This window comes from Diospyros lotus, unplaced genomic scaffold (genome assembly GCF_014633365.1).
Source record: "Diospyros lotus cultivar Yz01 unplaced genomic scaffold, ASM1463336v1 superscaf1, whole genome shotgun sequence".
Taxonomy (NCBI): domain Eukaryota; kingdom Viridiplantae; phylum Streptophyta; class Magnoliopsida; order Ericales; family Ebenaceae; genus Diospyros; species Diospyros lotus.
This window is the reverse complement of record NW_026267104.1, coordinates 6,633,842-6,658,117: the sequence shown is the minus strand read 5'-3', so window position 1 is coordinate 6,658,117 and position 24,276 is coordinate 6,633,842. Positions and strand designations below refer to the sequence as shown.

The window sequence follows — 24,276 nt, the reverse complement described above, 5'->3', positions numbered from 1 at the left end:
TTGCCACCGGAAAATAGCAATGGCTGCCTTTCAGCATCAATTAAGAAAGGGAAGCCAACGTCTTTTCATTACAATGATTACTTCTGCCAAGGGATTAAAAACTTTAGATATTGCCAAGTTATTGAGTCGACCCCACCAAAAGAAAAAACGAGGGAAACGGAATGATTTGAATCAGAACAAAGAAACCAAGGAAGATATTGACATTGAAGAGCCTGTCCATATTACTTGCTTGCACAATCTGATATAGATTATGAACTTGTATTATCCGCATTGAGCTTTGCATTTGAACCACTGCATGCACTGTTTGCTCCTCACATTTCAACATGGTTCCCGATCAGATGATCATCTTCAAAACCATTTTCTGATTGCCGAAGCCCATTCTGAGCTAACCTGCTCATTATAGAAAGACCTGAAACGAAAAGGCCATCTTAGGATAAGTACTAACATCTCAAGTTTTAATTCTACTATGAGAGGTCAGCTTTGATTTTTTGGTAGAAGTTATGATAAGAAAGGGATATCGCCAATCTTATAAGCAATTGCAAGAAGTTAACAAATATAATTAATTAAAATATAAATGAGATACTCAAGAGCTAACAAAGAAATAGGACAACACTATTGGGATAGCTGCATTTTAGATAATCACGTCCCTTTATTCAGCGCAATGGCAATTACTATTTTCACACTCACAATGTTTAGAATGTCAACAAAATGTAGTACCTTCTTAGACCAAATTCAAATTCAAAATGAGGGCACGGTGAAACTGAGACTAGAAAGAGAAATTTGAACAAACAAACAGTTGTACAACTAAGTTTACAGGGTCAAAGAAGTAAAGGAAAAATATTTTTCTTTTGGTTATTAAGGGAAGATAAGGATTGACCAAATAAGCTTCTATTACAAGCAGTAATAAATTAAAAGGGCATGCAGACATTTTTGGCACCATTCGGTTTATTACTGAAAAAACACATGTAATGTATATAACCAAAGCAGATAATTATGCATACTGCATGCCATTTCAGTACCTTGAATAACTTTGTAGAGAGCTGACCACCATCTATCTCTGGCAAAGTGGTGCTTATTTAGTGTATTTTCAATGACTTCGTCATGTGTCCCCATTAAAACTTCCTGCAGAGTTGTCACCGCGTCCTTTGTTTCCTTGATGATATTCTTCTCATCAATCATTTCCAAGGGTTGTAGGTCATTCTGTGAAGCAGTGAGATTAGTAGCAAGAGCAAACTGTGCTGCAGCAGCCCAGTAGGAAGAAGCTACGCCTCTCCTCTGACCATTGATATGCACGGCCTCTTCTCCCTGGGACTTGTTATCTCGTCCTCTTCTGAGTACTAAGCTGCGTAAATACTGTGTGTTTGCAGCGCCCGTGCTTTTAACCATCCTAGAGAAAGCACTTGCTTCATTCAATAAAAGTTTCTCTGGGGTATCATATTCTACAACCTGAAAGTAGATTTTTGAGAGCAGCTTATGGAAAATTTTACAAATAAATGAGCATACTGAACTAAAAGACAGAACGATACTGAATACTAAAATGTCCAAATTCTCTAAGCAGATTTTAGAGTTTGAATTCTACATCGTACAGGTTCTATTGCCTTTTTGTTCCCCAAATGTACTATCTCTAGAGAACAGAAAGCAGGAAAAAGGAGACAGAATGGGAATAACAGTATAGGTGATGGCAGACCTGACCAGCATCGAGCACCAGAATCCGATCACTGTCTATAATGGTATTCAGTCGATGAGCAATGATGAGCATGGTGCACAATCTGAATTCTTCTCGAATAGTTCTTTGGATAAGGGTGTCTGTTCTGACATCAACAGCAGCAGTTGCTTCATCAAGAACAAGTATCTTTGACCTACGCAATAATGCTCGAGCAAGACTCAGTAGTTGCCTCTGTCCAACACTGAAATTCTCCCCTCCCTCTGACACCTTACATAGCCAAATTAAGATCTAGTGAAGTCTTTGCTTTTTTGTGCAATATTACATGATGTAATGAGTAAGCATCCATGTGAATACAAATAATTCTATTTAATTTGTATAATATATACATACTGAAGATAATATGTATGAAATATGAGTAAGATTGTAGGGTCATATAAGAGAAGAAGGACAATAGGGGCTTTTGTTAAGGATAGTGGATGGAATAAAATAAGTATTTAGCAAAAAAGGTAGAGGAAAACCAAGAAAAACTTAATGAGAGACTCTTAGATATGATATGAGTTATAAGGGCGTCACAGAAGACAAGGCCATAAATAGAAAAGATTGACAAGCCAGAATTCATGAAACCAACTCCACAAAGTGGTTTACCGCTTGATATGCTGCTGTTGTTGGTTGGATTAGCACAGAGATTAAGCAAAAAGAATATAAGCTAGTACCTCAGCATCCAAACCAAAAGCACTTCTTCTGATGACATCCTTTAGATGAGCACGCTCTAAGGCCTCCCAAAGGTCAGCATCACTGTGTTCACTGAAAGGATCAAGATTGAACCGGACAGTCCCTAGCCAAATAAAATCAGGGTTGGATTGTTTCACAGATGGAAGTTTCCTTGAGCTTTTTGTTTGTAAAACTTTTTGGAACAAGGAATAAATGAAGTATTGACAAATCAAGTTCCAAAGATATGGTGGGAAGTAGCTGTGAGCAAGTGCAATATGGTTAAGCAATAGAGCATCTCACTGAAAGGTAGTGGAAGACTGCATGCTATCATTAACTTGACCATCTAATTAATCCAAACCATAGTTACGAGGAACGTGGTAAATTCTGGGCTGTGGTACAGGAACAAGTATGGGGTACATTAGCATGCTAATTTTGTGGTATCGATATGGAAAGGGTAGGCTTAAATGGTTCCTTATTGCAGGTTGTGGTATGTTTTATAGTTGTACTTGAGTTGAAATTAGTTAGATAAATACTTTGCTACCATAGAAGTTGGTTTGTTTTGTTTCATTTTGAATTATTTTCCATGTCCTTGTACAACTTATGGAATGAAAAATCCTATGAAAATGAAGTTAGGTTTGAGTATAATTCAAAATGCAAGGGAACATACAAAAAGTGAGGTAGACAAGTTTTCTTTTCTCTAATTTCTTTGAAAATCTGTCAGAATATCAAATTTCTTCCCTAGTTTTTTTTATTGTTTTAACTAAACTCATGCATTGATTGGAATTCGCATTCTTGGGGATCTGGATCCTGGGTTGCAAAAGAACCACAATCAGAAATGCATGATACAGATCGCAGTTTCAAGGGCTAGGAGGAGGGAACCCAGTGGCTATGATCCAGACAATAACTTATTATCTAGCCATTTCAAGCTCAGACTTCTGTAAAATTTTCAGCCCTCAAAAATATCCTTATTCAATTCTTTTACATGTTTAACAGCTTTTCCTCAAGTTCATTCGTGTTACATCCATGTAGCTTAGTGGTAATATAAAGATAGCCCATGCATACAACAACAGACCATATGGCATATCAGCCTCAATTTCAACAATATGCTTTGATACACGAATATTAACCGTGCAGAACTACTTCCAGCAGCCTCATAACTGTAGAATCTCAAGTTAGAATTTCTATTTAGTTGGTTTTGTTGGTGAATTTTCACAAGTTGGCTTTATCTAATGAAAATTTGTTCAGAGTAATCTTTCTATTTTTAGTGTGTTATGTGAAGAGATTAAGAGCCAATTCAATCTACGTGTGCATTATTTGTAGAAATAATGCAGGAGGGCAGCTTTCAATGCCTTTTTTAGATTTTATCAACGACCACATATTATCATTCAGATGTGCTGTTTCTGTTAGATTCAGACAGAAGATCTACTGCAAATTACTGTGTCTTGACTGAAGGCAATTTAGTGTCTTGGAAATTGTAGTAAAGTAGACAGTGGTAATTTGGTAGAAGTCTGTGTATAAACTTGTGGTGCATGCATCTTGTCAGTCAATTCAGCAAAAGCACATTATACAGGAGCTTGGAATTCAAACATTCACTTAATGTGTGATAATAAGTTAGTTGACCATCTTGTTTCTAATCTATTATTCTATAAGAGGACCAGACATATAGCAGTCAATTGTCACTTGAGAAAAAAGGTTTTACAAAATGTAATAAAGACCACTCGTGAAGTTATGAAGATACTTGCAGAGTTATTTCTAAAGCACTGGGAGACTTATTTGTATGAGGCTAGGAACATATGACTACGGGGGAGCACTAATGTTGTACTTCTGTATGTAATCTATGGGAATAAGTCAAAAATGTAAATATCCAGTAGTAATGCATACACAAACGGATGCAACCCATACTCTTAATCGTACAGAAATAATATCATATAAAATAACATTCCCAGTTTTGTATTAATTAAATTGTTAGGGGACAAATTGTGAGAGAAGAAATATTTCAAAACAAAAATGAAGCAATCTAATTACCATCGCAGAAGATGTGCTTAATTGGATACAACAAACAGGTATTTACTTGAGAAATTCTCAGAGGATCTATTGGATCTAGAGAAGATCGTCTGATCAGTTTATCAAAAGATTATAGGAAATTTCAGTACTTTGTACCATATTGAAGAATATAAAGTTCTGGAAAGGAGAATAATTTTAGTGTTTTCTTGAACAACACAGAAGAGGCATTCCATTTATCTGAGGAACCACCTAAACAACATTGTTATCAAGGACCTAAGAGTACTGGATCTAAGATTTTCACGTTGAGAAAGTAACAATAACAAACCCTACCAATTAAAGTAAATTAAAAAATTTAATGTGCTGACAAATATGGTGTCTAGAAATAGGTTTGGAGAACATATACCTGAGAAAAGAACTGGTGATTGTGGTATAATACTCAAAACTTTACGCAGATCTGTGAGCCCAAACTTTGCAACGTCACAATCATCAATAGAGATTTTTCCTCTTTCTAGTTCTACAATCCGAAATAAAGCATTAAGCATGCTCGATTTCCCTGCACCTGTCCTTCCAATTATGCCAACCTTCTCAGTTGGTGAGATTGTGAAGGACAGTCCATGCAAAACTGGAGGAAGACCAGGCCTGTAACGTAGGACAACATCTTTAAATTCAATTGATCCTAATGAAGGCCATCCAGGTGATGGACGCTTGCTTTCAATGATGGCTGGAGCCTCAGATGGCAAGTCCATATATGTGCCCACACGCTCAACAGCGTTTAAGCTATTTTCAGCCCTACTTGCTTGTCTTAGAACATTACCCAGTAGATTCGTGATGTTTAAAGAATAACTGAGAAGCAAACCCATTGTAGATGCAAATGCCACCTGGTTTTCTGCTCTTCCATACCCCATGACAGCAAAGGTTGCAGTGAACCATATCATGATGCCTCCCAATGTTTCTAATCTTATGGTAACCCAGCGGTTTGAGCTTATGTTGGCAAGGGTGAATCTGATATTATTATCCATAGATTTTCCATTAATGTTGGCCATCTGATCATATGCTTTGAAGGCACGAATTGTTGACAAACCATTTAAAGCTTCTCCAAACTGTGCATACACCGGAGATCTGGTAATGGAATCTAACCGTTTTACTTCCCGGCTTGTGCTCTGTGAAACAGAGAAATACCATCTACAGTTAAGAGTATAATAATACCATCAAATTGTCTCAAAAGGGTCCAAGGGCAGGCCTCCAAGAAAAGGTCATCCTATAGATTGTTTCGCTATATTTTATTTGACTCCAAGTTTTGTTAACTCTGTGCTGTTACCATGGTTTTCTACTTTGTTCTAGCACATGGTGTATTTATGCAGAACAACTTGGTCTTGCATCCACTTGCAATTCAAAAGAGCAAAATATCTAAAGGTGTTCATTAACGAGACAATTTTATGACATTTGAAAGAGAAACAGATAAAGAAAAGAAAGTAGAGTAAGAATGAAAATATAACCTGATAATAGAGATAGGCCGCATAAAACAAAATCAAAAGTGGCATTATGGCCCAGAGGGAAATGGTGCTCACAATGCCAATCAACACAAAGGTTGACAGAAGCTGAAAAAGTTGGCCAAGAAACATATTAAGAGCATTGGCAACATTGCGATCTATATCGCTCATATCCCTTGCAAATCGATTGATTACTCGTCCAATTGGATTGGTATGGAAGAATACCATAGGAGCTCTGAGCACTGACTTTAGCATTGTATCGTGCAATCTCCTAGCTGCATTAAGATTTGATGTGATCAGCCAAAAGGAGTTTGCCAAACTCACAATCACCTGAATACAACATATACAAAGTAAGTATTCAAACTACGCAACAAAAAAATAAAAGAGAAGCAACTTGAAAACTTTTTAGACTCTTTAACCTGTCTGGAACAACTAAGAAAGGGAAAAAGAATTTCCAAACAAGATCTATTTTCAACTGACATCAAGCCAGTACACTGGCTTGCCTGCTATATAAGCATAGCTGTACCATAATGTGATACTACTTTATATGCACACATAAACACGTCATTTCCCTTTTACTTGGTTTTATTATTATCAGCTGAGAATGTACTGTTTGCTGATGATTAGAGAGCATAAAATTATTGAATTAAATAACAGAATACAGTACAAGAAAAGAGAAAAATGGATAAGAAATTCTAGAAGGATAAATGCTTGTTGCAGGATGTGTTGGCGAAATACCTGACCAAATGACAAAACTGCATAAATCGAAATGAAGAAACCCGATCCGATACTTGTTGAACTCCTTTCTTTTGTCCAAGCACTTAACCATGTGCTACTCGACACTCTAAGAACTTCAGTTGACATGTAGCATGCAAAGAGTATCATAACAACCCATAAACCTCCTACAGCATCTTTATATCTGGGTAGATAAGCAATGAAAACAAATGAACCACGCTTAAAAAAAAAAATGACAGCAATAATAAGTACATAAATAAACAAATAAAATATATAGTACTTTCTAGCAGATTTAATTCATGAAGCAATATTGGAAGTGATACATAAAGCACAACCAGCTGCCTCCATGCCTAAGAACATATTCACCAGTCAGCTGTATTTTAAATTATGAATATGTATTGCTACTATGCTGCAATTGCATTTAGAGGGGCAAAGTTAAGTGGTAACTATTGTGTGAATGAAAATTTATGCAATTTCTATGCATATCAGCAAGGCAGGAGATGATTTCTGGACTATATTTAGTGTTAAATAATCAAACCCCATCTCATCTCAAAGCTTAAGTTGGTAGATAGAGGATTAACTTCATCTTTTATATTCTTATTTTTTTACTCTCTATTTATCTCGTTGCTAACTGAAGGATAGTGATTTTTTAATATCTGCTGATGAAAAGGATCACACACTCAATTATAGTTGAAAAAATAAATCTGTCACCAAGATGTTCATGTTCTGATGTAGCATTTGTTTCTCTACATTAATTAAATAGCCTAAGAGATACTCCCTTTTCGCTCTACTTGTCTCCCCTTATTTATCAACGCGTTTTCGTCTTTAATGCAGTTCACTTGGGTCAAATCCCTCATTCTTCTTTCTCTTGTTTCAGCCAACTTGTACATATAGCTTTTTTTTGTCATTTGTGTTTAGTTTGTGATACAAATTTTCATAAACTTTTGACCTTCCTTCATCAATTGCTTTCTTAGCTTCATTTTTAGCCAAAATATACATCTTCAGATTTTCCTCATTAAGGAATGCATGCAAAGTTTTGTGATAAGCTCTCTTAGTCTTGATTTATTCTTGTACCTCTTTACCACCATGATTCTTGGTTTGGAGCTTTACCCTGGGACTCTTACAACAATTTTTCCATGTTTTGCCTTTACCGCAGCCAACCCGACCTGGTGGGATTAAGGCTTGTCATGATGCTCTCAGTCCGAGGAGTCAATCCCTTGCTCCCACTCCTGCTCCCATGTCCACGCTCATTTTCTGGACTGGTAACAAGCACTATCAAAGTTGTGAATCTATAAAATTGAGAATTTCCCTTTTAAAAATGCATCTTTGTACATATGTGGATAGTGCAGACAGTGTTTATGGATGCTAGTATGTATAACAGTGTCTGTGGGCCTTTTACAATATTTATCCATCTCACATCCAACATATAATGTTATATTTGATAAGGCATGCCAGAATTCTTATCTCTTTGGACTGAAATAGAGGTTGTCACAGATGTAGACCTCATATAACAACCTTATTAAACCTCAAACCTACAAACTTCCTTGCCTCAAATGGGTGTAGTTTTAATTGAACTTTCCTAAAGTCAACGAATGTCAAGTGAGCTTGAAAACAAATGAACAAAACTTCATGATTCAGCATACTACCTCATTAAGACTTTCCAACTGACAACACCTGTCTCCTGTTCTTCCTGCTTGATAAGAACAGATTTTCCTTCTTTCCTTCTGTGTTTTGAGTTTTCAACTTTTGGAAACCTGTTCTGCATAACAACAGGCTTCATCAATTGATAATCAGGATCGCTACCTTCTTCCCTTTCATCTACATGTTCTTCCAACTTCCCTGCATTCTCCATAAGCTTTTGGAACAGTGTACCGCTTCTAGAAAGTTCCTCAAATGTTCCCTCCTCTTTGACCATTCCTTCAGATACCAATACAATTTTATCAACCTGAGGAAGAAAATGTAACTGGTTTGTGACAAGCACTCTGGTTTTCCCTTGCAATTCTTCTTTGATACAGTTGTAGAAAACCTGGAAGAATTAGGTACCAGAGGATAAGAAAAAAAACAAAGAAGACACAATGATTAACTAGCTTAAAAAGGTGCAGCAGGTCAGTTGAGAGGTAATAAGAACCTAAGAGTAGACTTGGAACACATGAGAATTATTTCTGAACATAATTGAGAAATGGCAATCTTCTCAGCTTCATCATTATTCTTCTGCGAACTAATTTCATAAAATTAAGATTTATACCAGAATATGAATAGTCAACAAGTAAAAGTTTTCAAAATCTTTTTTTCCATTGACCACATAGCATATATTGACAGAAGCAATGCCTATGTCAAAGTAACCCACATAAACCGGAATCCACATATAAGGACCATACTGTGAGGAGTTTTGCTGTGTAGCTTTTCTGCATTTTTTAATTATCTCTATACAGGTGATAATATAATGCTAAAAATGAAATGTTTACCTGTCGACCAACATGGGCATCTAGAGCACTTAATGGATCGTCAAATATGTATACATCTGCATTGGAATATACAGCCCTAGCCATGGAAACTCTTTGCTTTTGCCCTCCACTAATGTTAACCCCTCTTTCACCAATTTCTGTAAGGTCATTACCCTGAACGCATTAAATACACAAAGGTCAATAAGCTGTTTTGAAATAAAGATAAAAATTCGCAGCATATTGTTTTGGTATATTCTAAACACAATCATAATTCTTTAGCATACTTACAGGAAGTAAGTCAAGGTCGTGCTGCAATGCTGTTACATATATTGACTTCCAGTATCTATCAGGCTCAAAATTAGAACCAAATAAGATGTTTTCACGCACCTGTAAAGATAAGTATTCCACCTAAGATATTTGAATGACTAATAGAAATCACTGAGATCTGATATACACCCCAAGAGATTTTTAATATAACTCTTCCTCAACTAAGAAGCCTAGTTGGTGGAGGATGAACATCGTGTAACTCACAGTAGCATTGAAGATCCATGAAATTTGAGGAACATATGCAACAGTTCCTCTGATGACAACATTTGCATCTGCTACCGGCGGAAGCTCCCCAATCATTGCTGATAGAAGCGAAGTCTTTCCTTCACCAGTACCACCAACAACTGCAACTAGACTACCGGCTGGTATGTCCAAATTGATATTTGATAGTGCGGGCTTCTCTACCTTCAAAAAAAGTACAGGATTGTACGGAAAATAAATCCTGGAAGTTCAGAAGATTGCTACTGCAATATTTGCAAAAGAGGTCCACCAAACAAAGTTTCACACGTGGAGTTCAAACTGTTTTCTTCTATTTTTTTTTTTTTTTTTTACTTTTACCATTAGACAGTAAAGCTGCTCTGGAAATGCATCCTTACAATTTTTTTTTTTAAAAAAAAATCTTGTATAGTAGCATTCACCACTTTGTTTTCTAAGTGAAATAAGATAACAGAGAGAGATAAGAAAGGTTATGAATCCACCACGACACCTTGGCCCAAATGTGTTTAGTGAGTATGAACCATTAATAGGTAAGGGATAATGCAAACCCTTGATATAATTATCCCTTTGTAGTTGGAAAAACCTTAATATCTCCTCCACAAGTTCTGACACATTTTTTTTGCTCCATGATACATGTTTTTAAAAACCTCTATAGAAGCAACTCAGAGTCCTTTCTAAAACCCTCGATAAGACTTCTGTAGGAATTCTATCACAAGCTTGTTTTTTTTTTTTTTTTTTCCAGATCTATAAATTCCATATGTAAATCCTTCTATTTATCTCTATATCTTTCCATTAGGTGCCTCAACAAATATATAGCTTCTTTTGTTGACCTACTAGGAATGAGACTAAATTGGTTTTTGACACATTGGTTTCTCTTTTTAATCCTTGCTCAATCACTTTTTCCCAAAGTTCCATAGTGTGACTCATTAGCTTAATTCCTCTATAATTTTTCACAACTTTGAGCATCTCTTTTATTCTTGTAAATAGGCACTAAACAGCTCTTCCCCCACTCATCCTGCAATAAGTAGCATGAAACACTAAAAAATGGCTTGCTGATTATAATTTTTATTTGAGTGATCAATGCAATAATAAGACTAAAGTATGAAGACATTGTTCTGGAAATCACAAAGTAACATGCATGATACAAGACATAAAATTATGTCTCAAGTTGAAGATGGACCTTAGAGTCCCATGAAAAGTATCCGTTCTTGATTGAGATGGCAGGGAGTGTTGGTTCAAGAGGTGGATTAGGCAAAAGGATTCTCTCTTCAGCTAATAATAGTTCCTCCAGCCGTTGCAATGACACATTAACATTTGCAACCTGTAGACGATGTCAACATGTAAATCTTATAGCAAAATAGCCAATTAAGCAGTGTTCTGAACATGTTAAGATTTTGATCTTCTCTTCGGTGGGGGTGGGGGTGGAACATCCTGCTTAACTAATAAAAATTAAGGAAATCCAAATGAATAGCAGCTACATCAGAAAACATGATGAATTATGCATGTCAGTGAATTTGGAGCACATTTCTCATAATGATTCATTGCTAGACTGAGTGAAGTAAAGCCTATTAAAATAGTGTTAAGTTCTCTGTTATGGACAGTCCATGTTTCTTCTAGCCTAAAATGTAAAACTCTGAATTTAATGCATTCACCAATAATTTAAGAATTCATCATGAACCAAAACATTCGCATAGAGATTCAAGAAGAGCTCAATAACCACCAATTCTTCAAGATCATTAAATCAATTTTGCCCCATTGGGGTTTATTCCAAGCCATATAAGGCATGCACAACTTATTAATTCAAATTGAAACATGATGTCCGCACAGAACCAGTTCTTTTAGATTTTTTTTGCTTAACAAAACCAATTCTTGGTGTGTGTTTCTTGACATACTTAAGTGTGGTCACACAAAACAAGAGATTAGTACCATGCCATCCTCCATGTGTATCGAAAAAGGTTCAACCATTCAAGTAAGACATTTTAAAAATACTCCCAAAGTTTCATTTTGATGCAATTCTCAATCATTGAGTTTCTCATGTTACCATGGTTCCTTGCAATAAAGTGAAAATGCAGGAGGCAATAGAAAATTGTTGGAAGAAGAAAGAGATAGGAAAAGGCCAAATGGATAAGGGCTGAAAGTGTAAAAGATCACAACAAAATTAAACTAATAGATAAAGAAGAATAAGGATAAAAGCAATCTTGGAATCAGCTAAGGATATCCAAGTCATACTAATCCAAATCGGTAAATTAGATTAGTTAAAAGTTGTCATTATCCATTCCGGTAAAATAGAAGAGTTTGTAGGAGATTTTTTTAGATGTTTTTTGTATATAAGTCTTCCTAAATCAATGAAGTTCATACGGTGGAATAGTTTACAATTCCCCTAACTTATTCTTTCATGGTATCAGAGCCATATTCTTGTGGAACCTAATCTCTTGTTTCCTATTGCATAAAGAAGTCTTAAGTCCACGGTATGACTGAAAAACAATCGGCTAGTGAGACTTCTACCACTAATCCTCCCCCAATGAAGGATACTCAAGTTCCAATTGTTCCAAGAGCCCTTGAAAGCCACTCTCTCCAAATCACACAACACAAGTTGAATGGAACCAATTTTAGAGAACGGTCCCAATTAGTCTTACTAGTAGTTCGAGGAAAGGGAAAGATAGGCTATCTAACAAGTACAGTTTCAAAGAGCCCTGAGTCAACAACCTATGGCATATGGGAAGCCGAGAATGCCATTGTTATGGCTTGGTTGGTTAATTCCATGGAACCAAAGATTAGAAGGACCTACCTATTCTACAAGATAGCTAGTGAAATTTGGAAGGCAATCCAATAAATCTATTCAAACCTGGAGAGCATAGCCCAATGTTTCCAGATCCAGTCACTCATTTGAACCATAAGGCAAGGTACTAATTCAACCACTAAGTACTATAATACCCTAATAGAATTGTGACAAGAGATGGATTTCTTTTATGAGATTACGTAGGAGTGTTCTGCAGATGGAAGGAAGTATGACAAGATGGTGGAAAAAAGAGAGAGTTTTTAACTTCCTACATGGCCTAAACTCAGACCTAGATGAAGTAAGAGGCATGTTACTCGGGACAAAGCCCTTTCCATCCATAGGAGAGGTTTTTGCAGAAGTAAGACGAGAAGAAAGCAAGAAAAAGGTGATGCTATCTGATTTAGGGCACTCCAACAATGAGGTCTATACTCCAACCTTAGCCCTGAATATTTCCTAAGAGAAAGTACCTACCACAGCTAAAGGAGAGTCCCAAAAGGAGAAATAGTGGTGTGACTGCTGCAATAGGCCTTACCACACTGGGGAAACTTGTTGGAAGATTCATGGAAAGTCAGCAAATTGGAAGCCAAGGAACCAAAGAAGGGAGGACAATCTACATACATGGTAGAGGCTGAAAAGGGAAATCCAACCAACTTCACCTTAACAACAGATCAATTGGAGGCTTTACAACAGCTATTAAGTCAAACTAAGGTGATTAAGTCTGAAAATCCAGACAACTCTAATCTAGTGGTATCCCTACCAAAGCAAGATAGTGCTAAATACTCTCTTATCTCTCAAACATATTCAGAGACTTGAACGATGGATATGCAAGCATGATAACTTATATGTTGTTCTATATTTCCATGAATCTAGGAACTTTTGCTTGCATTGTATTATTTGGTCCACGTGCCGGAACTATAAGCTGTTGGATCATAGACACAAGAAGATCATATCACATGACAGGTTCTCTTAATATGCTATCCAATTATGAACCTTGTGATCAAGATATTATTGTTTTTATGGCTGGTGGAACAACATCCTCTGCAAAAGGGACAGCTTGTATAGCAGGATTAACTCTAAAATCAGTACTATATATACCTGGTTTAAAGTGCAACCTGCTATCAATTAGTAAATTAACCAAGGAAAAAGGTTGTTTGGTGACATTTTTCCAATCTTATTGTGTTTTTCAGTACCTATCCTCGGGAAAGATGATTGGCAGTGCTGAGGAGAAAGGAGGACTCTACCAAACTCCAAAAGTTGATCATTCTATTGGATTTAGGTCAACTATTCAATCTTCTTTATTTACTATTTCAGAATAAAAAATAATGCTATGACATTAGTGTTTAGGACATCCTAGTTTTGAGTACCTTAGAATTTTGTATCTTTCTCTTTCTAGCAATAAAATCCAAGATTTCGATTGTGAACATTGTATTCTTACAAAACAAACCAAAATCCCTCAACCTTACGGTACCTATAAACCTTCAAAACCTTTTTATTTGGTTCATAATGACATTTGGGGACCAACCAGAACTCCCAATCTCACTAATACTCGATGGTTCATCACATTCATAGATGATCATACAAAGATTAGTTGGGTTTTCCTAATGAAAGACAAATCTGAAGCCTATCTTTGTTTTCCAAAGGTTTCATCAAATGGTGCAAAATGTCTTTCAAACATCAATTCATGTGTTAAGGATTGATAATGGCTGAGAATATTTTTCAAATGAGTTTAATCTGTACCTAATTGAGCATGGTATCATTCACCAAAGCTCATGTCCTTACAGCCCCCAACAAAATGGGATAGCTAAAAGAAAGAACCACCATCTCCTTGAGATAGCAAGGGCCCTAATGTTCACCAATTCAATCCCAAATTCTTATTAAGGAGAAGCTATACTTACATATTATCTCATCAACCGACTTCCCTCAAAAATTTTAAAGTTTAAGACTCCCTTAAATGTCTTTCTTGAATCTTTCCCTCATCATACTCAAGTCTTAAACTCTCATTCTCCTAAAGTGATTGGATGTAGTGTTTTTGTACACAAGAACCAACCCATTCAATCCAAACTGGATTCCAAGGCACTCAAGTGCATCTTTGTTAGCTACTCTCCTACTCAGCAAGGATATAAATGCTACAATCCTACTACCCGAAAATTTATTGTCTTATGATGTCTCTTTTATTGAGAATCAACCATTCTTTCAGAATCATTCTCAACAAGAGAGCATCTTTGAAACAAAACACCATTAGGACCCAATGATGCCTACTCCAGTTTCTTCCACTTTCTTACTTACACCTATACCTAATTCTGAACCATCTCAACCTATACTTGAATGTTGTCAAGCACCTATTTCTCAGGTCCAAAGCTATCAAGAGGGAGAGAATAAGAAAAACCAAATTAAGGAGGATGATCAGGTTCAAAGTAAACCACCATTGATGGTTTATTCAAGAAGGCCTCGTGACCCTTAGGCAACCATATTATTTGAATCAAGGATAAGCCTAGAAAAGGAAACTACAAGGGATGTTGAGGCTCTTAACATGATGGAAGACAAAGGAGGGAATGAAGAGTATGATCTAGATATCCCAATTGCTCTAAGGAGAGGGGTAAGATCTTGCACAAAACACCCCATTTCAAATTTTATGGGATACTCAAAATTATCTCCTCAGTTCAGATCTTTCATGGTCAATATTGATGATGTTATTCCTAGAGACATCTATCATGCACTATAGGAGGAAAAATGGAAGGCAGAAGTCATGGAAGAAATGCAAGCCTTAGAGAGAAATGATACTTGGGAAATAGTGAGGCCGCAAGATGGGGAAAACACTATAGGCAGCAAGTGGGTGTTCATTGTGAAGTACAAATCAAGTGGGAGTGTTGACAGGTACAAGGCAAGACTTGTAGTTGAAGGTTTTACTTAAACTCAAGGCCTTGAGTATGAGGATGAGACTAAATTAGTTAGACATAAAAAATGCCGCCTTAAATGGTGAGCTAGAGGAAGAAATTTATATGAGAATACCACCTAGATTTGAGGGAGATGACACAAGAGGAAAAGTATGCAGGTTGAAGAAGCCTTTGTATGGCTTTAAGCAATCTCCTAGGGCATAGTTTAAGAGATTTAGTGATACTCTAAACCAGCTTGGATACAAGCAAGGGCAAGCATATCACACTCTCTTTACAAAGATGGAAGCTAATGGAAGAAGGACTATCCTAATAGTCTATGTAGAAGATATAATCATCACCAGAGATAACAACCAAGAGATTAAGAAATTGAAGCATCAACTAAGGGAGGCATTTGAAGTAAAAGAATTGGGAGAATTGAGATATTTCTAAAGCTTGGAAGTTGCTAGAAGCAAGGAGGGTATCTTCATATCACAAAGAAAATACACCCTAGACTTGCTAAAAGAAATAGGCAAACTCGGGTGTAAGCCTGCAAGTACTCCTCTAGAGCCCAATTGGAAGAATAGAGAATAAACTAATGAAGAATATCAAGTTGACAGAAGGAGATTTCAGCGCCTAGTAAGGAAGTTAATCTACCTATCTCACACAAGGCCTGATATTGCATATGTTGTAAGCATAATCAGCCAATTTATGCACTCTCCAACTAAAAGAAATCTTGAAGTAGCCTACCATATCCTTAGGTATCTCAAAGGAACACCCGGGAAGGGACTGATGTTCAAGAAGAGCAAAGAAAGAGGAATCAAGAGTTATGTAGATGCGGATTAGGCTGGATCCATTGAGGATAGTAAATCCACATCAGGGTATTGCACCAATCTATGGGGGAACTTAGTCACATGGAAAAGCAAAAAACAACAGGTTGTTGCTTGCAGCAGTGCAAAGGCCGAGTATAGAGCCATTGCACAATGTATTTGTGAGGTAATTTGAATAGAAAGATTGATGAAATATCTTTCTATGCATGTGTCCTCTCCTAAACTATTCTATAGTGACAACAAGTTAGCTATAAGCACAGTAAACAATTTGGTACAACATAACCGGATGAAACATGTCAGGATTGATAGATATTTTGTCAAAGAAGAGATAGAAAGAGGAGACATAAGCCTTACTTATGTTCCTACTAAAGATCAAGAAGCAAATATCTTGACCAAGGCAATGCAAAAACAAGGATTTGAAGTTCTTAGAGGCAAGCTAGGAATGATGGATATCTATTCACCAACTTGAGGGAGAATGTTGGAAGAAGAAAGAGATAAGGAAAGAAAAGGCTGATGGATAAGGGATGAAAGTGTAAAAGATCACAACAAAATTAAACTAACAGATAAAGAAGAATAAGGATAAAAGCAATCTTGGAATCAGCTAAGGATATCCAAGCCATACTAATCCAAATCTGCAAATTAGATTAGTTAGAAGTTGTCCTTATCCATTCCGGTAAAATAGAAGAGTTTGTAGGAGATTTTTTAGATGTTTTTTGTATATAAGTCTTCCTAAATCAATGAAGTTCATACGGTGGAATAGTTTACAATTCCCTTAACTTATTCTTTCAAAAATGTTATTGCCTAACTAATTGATCAGCTAAGTAGAGGGATAAGGAGCAGAAAGTATAATATTTTTCTTCTAATAGCATTTGAATAGCTTTATTAATTATTTAGCTATTCTATATGCAAATATGCAAAATGACCAAGTCGCAGTGTGTGCTGGATAAGAAATTATAAAAATACTGAATTAGAAAAAACCTGTGTTATCAAATTTGGAAGCATGTTTAATGGAAACCGTAGCACTGCAAACAAGGAAAGTGATGTAAAAGCCCTCGACGGTGTCAAATCCCCACCAAGCAAAGTGAACATCCCAAATGATGTCACTGTCACAAGAACTGGAATACTGTTGAGTATGAAAGTGTTACACTGCAGAGGAAATGAAAATGGAGTTAAAAGGCACATATTCCATTGCTCAAACACATGTTTGGCATTTACACTAACAAAATTATAAACATTTTGAATGTGTGCTTTGGTAACGATGGTAAGGTTATTCCTTTGTCATTGGAAGGTCATAGGTTTGAGTTTTGGGAACAGCCTCTTTACAAAAAAAAGCAAGGAAAGGTTGTGTACAAATATGACTCACTCTTGACCCATGCAAAGTGGGAGCCTTGTGCAATGTGGACACCCTTTTTTAAAAATAATTTAAAATCAATAAATAACCTTTTCTGCTGCTGATTCATTCAGATACTATGAAAATGACATGAACTATATTGTATTTTTTACATTCCTAATAACTAGGGGCAAAATGGGCCATCCGTGTACTTAATTATTTCTTTGATTCGCATGTCAACTCTAGATTAACAAGCTATAAAATAGATCATTCAGGTTACACACAAATATAGTTACATATGCAATCTGGAAATAGTTACAAGTGCCATGATCTGAAAATAGCAATATCCATATATGTTGGCAGATGCCATGGTAATCATATATGGTCTGCTACATATGCACAGCAATCATACATGATTTTGGGTGTTGCTCACACCATAGACATGACATACAAACCCACTTGATTATTTTAGTATTGAAATTTGTATGCACACCCATGAAATCCATTTTAGTCTCAACTCAAGAGCCAGATCATCCATGATCACAGATCTCTGGGTCCCATAAATTTTATTCTTGACTTCTATAATTTATCTAAAGGTCCCATACTTTAGGGTCTTGACACAAATTTTGAAAGTTCACCATCCATTACTTTTATAATCCATGGAGGTCGATAATTCATATAGCTGACAGCAGCTAATTGGATTAAGGCTTGTGATTGCTGTTGTTTGTTATGTTACCAAAAGCTTATTAATTTTCTTATTTCTGTGTCATCTGCCATTCATTGTATTAAAACCTGATGTTTGTTATGACTGCAGCTTTATCATATTTTTCGTCTTATTTTTAAATAGCAAGGGCCATGAAGATGTATGGGGAGATTATGATTCTTGCCATACCGCTGACAGTAGTTGCGCTTTCTGGAACCATGACAGTTCATCTTTCCGCAAGCTGTGAAGTTTAGATTGAAAACTCTCCTCCCATGCATAACATCTGAATTTGTTTAGCAAATATCACAATAATTACTGTTAAAATCACCATGATCAGCATTTAAGGTTTGGTAATTCTAGCAAAAATAAAAAACACACTTCACGGTGTCCATTGCAGCCAAAATTTCATTCATTAGCCCAACTCTTTTATCAGTACACTGCAATCCTTCCTTGGACAGTTTCCTCATTTTGCTTATGATAAATGTCTGTTTGCAGGAAAACTAAGAGTAAGAGTTTGTACTAAACAGAAGAAAAGATAATCAAATGGACACAAGCCATAAATTAATAGGCAATGAACAAACTAAAGACATATATTTTGATTCTACAACATTAATCACAGCATTCTCTTAGGAACCTGAACCTGTTCAGGCCTCAAAAGCCTAACCTTACAAGGACTCTGAATCCTAAAAGAGATCGAGTCTATAAGATTGTATAGAATGGAAGAAACTGGAGACACATGAATGGTTGTCTCTGCTTATATTTATATTAGTTGTAACCACCAGAAAGAAAAAAAAAATGATAAACTTCTTGTGAGAATTTTGTTTACAAAATTGAGCACAATTCATCTCCTACTGACCAACAAATTAGGCCATGCCCAACTGAAATCTATTCAATTCACTATAGAACTGGACCCAAAAAAAAACCCAAGCATGGGGGACCAGCCCAAAGGCCAAGCCCATTAAGACTTCTGCAAGGTTGCAGAATTCAGTAGCCCCACTCGCCTTGAGTCTCTGCTTTGCAAAGACTGCTGGCAGCCAAAAGAAAAGCCGTGGTCACACTGTATTGTGGCTGCCACTGTGGCACCACATTGAAGAAAGGAAGGATTGATGGTTTTGGCAGTGATAGACAGTTTGAGTCAAAGAGGAAGTTGGAGGTAACACAGAGAGAGAGAGAGGAGGGGAGGGAGGAATGAACATGGCATGGCTAGAGATGAAGAAAACAGGACAAGAAAGCAGAAATCAACTTACCCCTATCAGCCCATGGTGCATCATTCAAAATCCCTTCAATGCCCAAATCCAGCTGTTAGGCAACCATCCCTTTTGGTGTTGGACAGCCATGGTAAGGCTGCCCTGGTCCTTAACTCTCTCAGCTCTCTTGTCTCTTCCCTCTAGCCCTCTAGCATGGTGATGAAAACCAAAACCCATTTTTGGGTTTTGGCCTATAGGTCAAAAGCTTAACTTATGCCTTTATATTATTGTTTATATACTATAGACAGCCTCATGGGTGGCCATTCTTTTATTCATGAAGAAAAACAAACACATGGTACTATGAAATCTACTGGGTAAAAGGTCAAATTTGAAAACAAGACCTTCCCATCATATGATATTGATTTGTATGCAGCTTAGGTTAGATGAGATGTCCACTAACAACTGATAAGGTAGTGGTTAACTAAAATGCTTATTGATCTGTTAGCTCAAATTTTAGATTCCCCTAGTAAACTGACAACTGTAAACATTAATTTCAAGGAATCAACTAAGAGGCCAAATGTACTAATATTTAAGGAAAATTTCAAATTTTAGAGTGGCATTTGTTATGTGCCAAGAAACAAGGAACAAAATAAAAAACCTTACCAATGATTAAATTAGAAGCAATAATTGATAAATGATATCCAAGGAACAGAAACAAGCAAGAAATTCGTACTCTAAATAATAAGATATTTATAGTGCAGAACCCAGCTTATCCTGTCAGGAGACTTGATGTTTTCCCTAGACCACCAAAAGAAGTTGGATGACCCAAGCCCAGTCTACCTTCTCTATATGTGGAAGAAAAAAGTCTCAACATTTTACAAGTTAGCATCTCTTCCTCTGCACCCCCTTCTCTCCTGTTCTGTCTTAACCCTTTTCATTTTCCTTCCCAAATTTTTGCATAAGAATATCAACACTAGCCTTGAAACAGGCCTAAATTTTTTCACCTTTATTGCTCCTTGACCAAGGAAACTCAAAAGGCAACTAGATATTGGACATATTCTAGAAGTTAAAATGTCAATGAAAGTATTAAATCAGAAATAAATTTGAATTTATGAACAGAAAGCCAAATATCAAATTCTGTGTGCCATCATAGTAGCTGACGGCATTAGACAGTCTATATATGAAATATGATAGCAAAAGGGATAAGGACAGTCCACCAATACAGTTGGGAAATAGTTTAATCAGAGTAAGCAATAGTCAGAAGGAAAATATGAACGAGAATAAATAATGAGATGACAAAGAAAATGATACATGCAATAATCAGGACAAAAACCTAACATGAGCTTAAAAGGAAAAAAAAAACACCATTAACTGCGAAGGCCTCAGTAGAAGTTTTGTTTACCTGTATAGGGAACATTAGAACTAACATTAAGGAACCAAGAAGTGATGCTGTGCCTAGTTGCTGGTAAAGAAGAATCATAGCGATGATAATTCGAAACGGGGCAGACCATAGACCATGAAGTTGTTGGCATATTTGCTGAATAGAGGAAGGACATAAATTTATAATTCAATTTTAGCAACAGAATAAAGACAACAAAATAGTCCAGGCATCCTAGATAGCAATCTCAATGGAATCAAAATTCCATCCTTCAGAAAGTGCATCCTTGGAAAATGAAAATTTCTAATTACTGAAGGTCTAGATCATCATAGATTTTCTTCTTTTTATAAGGTATTATAGCAGATCTCCAAAAGAACTGATTCCCCCCTGAGGGGCATAATTGTCAAAGGCAGAGCACATGCATCATGGAAGCAAGGTGCACATTCATTTAAAATATTAAGAGGTAAATGCAAACTCATAAAATCATAAATAACAAATGACCAACAATATATTACCATAATTACTACTAATTATTTCAACCACTACAACAACAAGTAATATCATTTCAAGAAAGAATTAGAAGTCTAAAACATCAACATGAAGCATTTTCAATTTCAAGTCTTAGCACTAGCCATTTAAATGTTATAAAAAATAAATAAGCAATAAGAAGAAAGGAAAACATAACATTTTTTTTAATGTTACAGAAAAACAATATAATGGGTTGAAAAAACATAAAATCATTAAAAAAAAGCAAAAGAAATAGAGGAATTTGAAAAAGAAAAACAAAAAGAAATTGGCAAATAGCAAAAAGAAAATTATATCAAAGCATCGATTATATATTAAATTATATTAAATCCGGACAACAAGAATTAAAGCACTGCGAACAACCAAAAACACAGTGGACCAGAAATATATTTGTTTCTCTCCTCGGCAAATGGCCAACAATGAACAGCCAACAAAAAATACAATCAAAGCCAAAAGCAGTAGGATTGCCTGCCTCTGACAATACAGCCAGTCAGAACAGGTCATATGCATGGCTTGTTTGCTAGCGCATGAGACATCCGGCTAACCTTTGGCTTACACCAATAGGTTTGACTCTCAACCATGTACAATAATATGTATGCAAATCCACAAGGAACATCAAACATGACAAATCAAGGCTAAAGCTACAGGCAAAAAACCTCTTTATTTTTTAAAACATTTTAGTGTTTTATGCCCTTAAATATATCAGGCGCATGATGCACACGCCCTGCGCCTTTGCATGAGGCGTGCGCCTTGTGTGCCTAAGCAGTGCTTTTTGGATGGCGCTGTGATCTCTACCATGAAGGGGTGCACAGGCTTCACCTCTGCATTTTAGACAGCTATGCTAGGAGGTGGGGGGCATGATTCCCATATTAAGAAACCAGTAGGAAGGTAAAATGCACTTTATGAAATTAAAACACAAGTATTTTGTACTTGACATGCAACTTTCAGATATGACATGCTTGTTACGACTGCATTTGTAAACAATGTTCTTTTACTTTCAACTCATCCTTAATGCTTTTCATGCACATGGAGAAATCCCATGAAAAATCTGTGTATTTTCAATTTATTATCCTTGAGAACCATCACAATTAAATGGATAAGACAATGACATTACGTGTAACAAAATAGAAAACAAATTACTAATTGACTTTGCAAAATCTCCTCAAAGATTCATACTTGCTAATGACCTCAATTTGATCACAGAATAAAAGCAGAATACCATTTAACATTGGAGAGAATGTGTTTGCTTAAATGCAAGGTTGTGTGCTGTGCATAGTGATTGAAGTTGGCATGCCTGAAGTGCATTAGCATCTGTTGACATCAGATTTGTTATCTTTCCAGATGGAAACTTCTTCCGACCCTCATGAGTTAATCTTAAGGATTTGCGAAATATAGCAGCCACCTACAAACAAAGAATGATCAAGTTAGTGCCATAAAATTTGAAAGACATCCAAGATTTCTGAAGACAATATCAATTTAACAATACCTGTTATTAGGGGAGATAATTATAGTAATTAAAGTGTTTTAGGAGAAGAGACTCTAATTATTGTTAATCCATATGTATCACAGGTTGAATTAGGAGAAGAAAATAAAGGCATAATTTTAAGAAGATTTAGAGTGTTTCAACTTGCAAGAAATACTTAAAAGAGGAAAGAAGATCAGTGTAGGAGGTGAATTAAATGGTCAAGTGGGCAAAAAAGTTAATAGGTATAAAGATGTGCATGGATGTCATGGCATTGAAGAGACAAATTATAAGAGCATTGCTGCTTTGAAACTTGCAACAACATATGAAATCATATTTCTATTAGTTTGTTCAAGAAGTGGGATGAACATTTAGTCACATATAAAAAGGACTTTTTGACTACCTAAATAGACTTCTTTTTAGAAGGCAAAAAACTCCTTCATTTATAAGGATTATAAAGCTATACTAGGAGAGTGTCTGACCACCTAACATGAGCTTATAGTTCTTAAGGTCCACAATGCTAAAAAAATAAAGCCCAATCAATGATGGGATTTTAAAATGTAAAAAAATGATATTTTAACGAAAAAGTGCGAGGCAAAAGAAATTTGGATTGTGGAAGGTCAGGATAATATAACTTGGAATGAGGAGGCTACCACCATTATCTGAACAATGAGAAAGATTTGTAGAAAGTAGGCTGATGAATATAGAATACACGTCTTACTTTCATAGCTACACACGGTATTACACTCCCTATTAATAGGGATGAGAGAATTACACTAAGAAAGCAACAAAGAATGGAAAGATACACTATACAAGGAAACAAAAGATACAATGCAAAATTAGAAAATCTCTAAAACTGAATAGCTTTCTAAATATGAAGGATAGGATCAGGGCTGATTTAGAAAGTGTCACGGACCACTCCTAAATTCCCTTACTACCTTTAATTTCTCGTTGTAAAAGCTAGTATAGGAGAGTAACTAACCACACATGTAGCGGGAGTTATAGGGCAGGAGTAATAAGAGCGGGAAGCTCCTTTTCATATTCAAACTTGTAAGTGATCAGTATAAAAGGCTGATCGCTCATGGCAGAAACATGAATAGATTGATTCCAATTCAAAACACTCTCATTCTCTCTAAAGTTCTCTTTCCCTCCCTCTAAATTCTATTCCTCTCTCCCTCTCTGTCAATTCTCTTTCGCGTGAGTTCTCGAAGCACCGAGAGTTCATCGCTATCAGGCTGCGCCTGACAGAAAGCTGGTCATTTAGGAAGGCTGCTGACTTATCTCATTCCATACTTCTTCCATGAATCATTCAACACTCCCCCTCAAGCTGATGAATGAATATCCATCATTCCCAACTTGCTTGTAAGTTCTTCAAATCGTTTGATAAGCAATCCTTTTGTTAGTAAATTAGCTAGCTGACTTTTTGAAGAGACAAAAGGTATACAAATCACCTTAGCTTCTATCTTTTCCTTGATAAAGTGACGATCAATCTCAACATATTTAGTGCGATCATGTTGCACCGGATTATGTGCAATGCTAATTGCTAATTGACTGTCACAGAGTAATTGCATAGGACCATTGATAGAAACCTTTAGATCATCCAGCACAATTTTTAACCA

The 24,276-nt window shown here is 36.1% G+C and overlaps 1 protein-coding gene across 8 annotated transcripts in view; it reads right to left on the bottom strand.

Annotated features, from left to right (window-relative positions):
* The window catches only part of LOC127792964 (ABC transporter C family member 12-like), a 47,468-nt gene continuing 23,192 nt past the window's right edge, over nucleotides 1-24,276 (bottom strand). For 5 of the 8 annotated variants that reach the window (XM_052323659.1, XM_052323660.1, XM_052323661.1 and 2 more), the window contains 17 exons: nucleotides 22,490-22,597; nucleotides 20,695-20,829; nucleotides 18,484-18,590; nucleotides 18,295-18,388; nucleotides 17,051-17,218; nucleotides 10,774-10,914; nucleotides 9,582-9,782; nucleotides 9,339-9,437; nucleotides 9,072-9,224; nucleotides 8,253-8,632; nucleotides 6,610-6,790; nucleotides 5,878-6,201; nucleotides 4,785-5,541; nucleotides 2,380-2,501; nucleotides 1,688-1,933; nucleotides 1,020-1,446; nucleotides 1-409 (listed from right to left, as the gene is read on the bottom strand). In XM_052323659.1, coding sequence (XP_052179619.1) covers nucleotides 312-409; nucleotides 1,020-1,446; nucleotides 1,688-1,933; nucleotides 2,380-2,501; nucleotides 4,785-5,541; nucleotides 5,878-6,201; nucleotides 6,610-6,790; nucleotides 8,253-8,632; nucleotides 9,072-9,224; nucleotides 9,339-9,437; nucleotides 9,582-9,782; nucleotides 10,774-10,914; nucleotides 17,051-17,218; nucleotides 18,295-18,388; nucleotides 18,484-18,590; nucleotides 20,695-20,829; nucleotides 22,490-22,597 — 3,741 coding nt within the window. In that variant the 3' untranslated portion in view covers nucleotides 1-311. Of the gene's footprint in view, nucleotides 410-1,019; nucleotides 1,447-1,687; nucleotides 1,934-2,379; nucleotides 2,502-4,784; nucleotides 5,542-5,877; nucleotides 6,202-6,609; nucleotides 6,791-8,252; nucleotides 8,633-9,071; nucleotides 9,225-9,338; nucleotides 9,438-9,581; nucleotides 9,783-10,773; nucleotides 10,915-17,050; nucleotides 17,219-18,294; nucleotides 18,389-18,483; nucleotides 18,591-20,694; nucleotides 20,830-22,489; nucleotides 22,598-24,276 lie in introns of those variants that run through there. The other 3 variants (XM_052323663.1, XM_052323665.1, XM_052323666.1) reach the window with 3 other exon arrangements.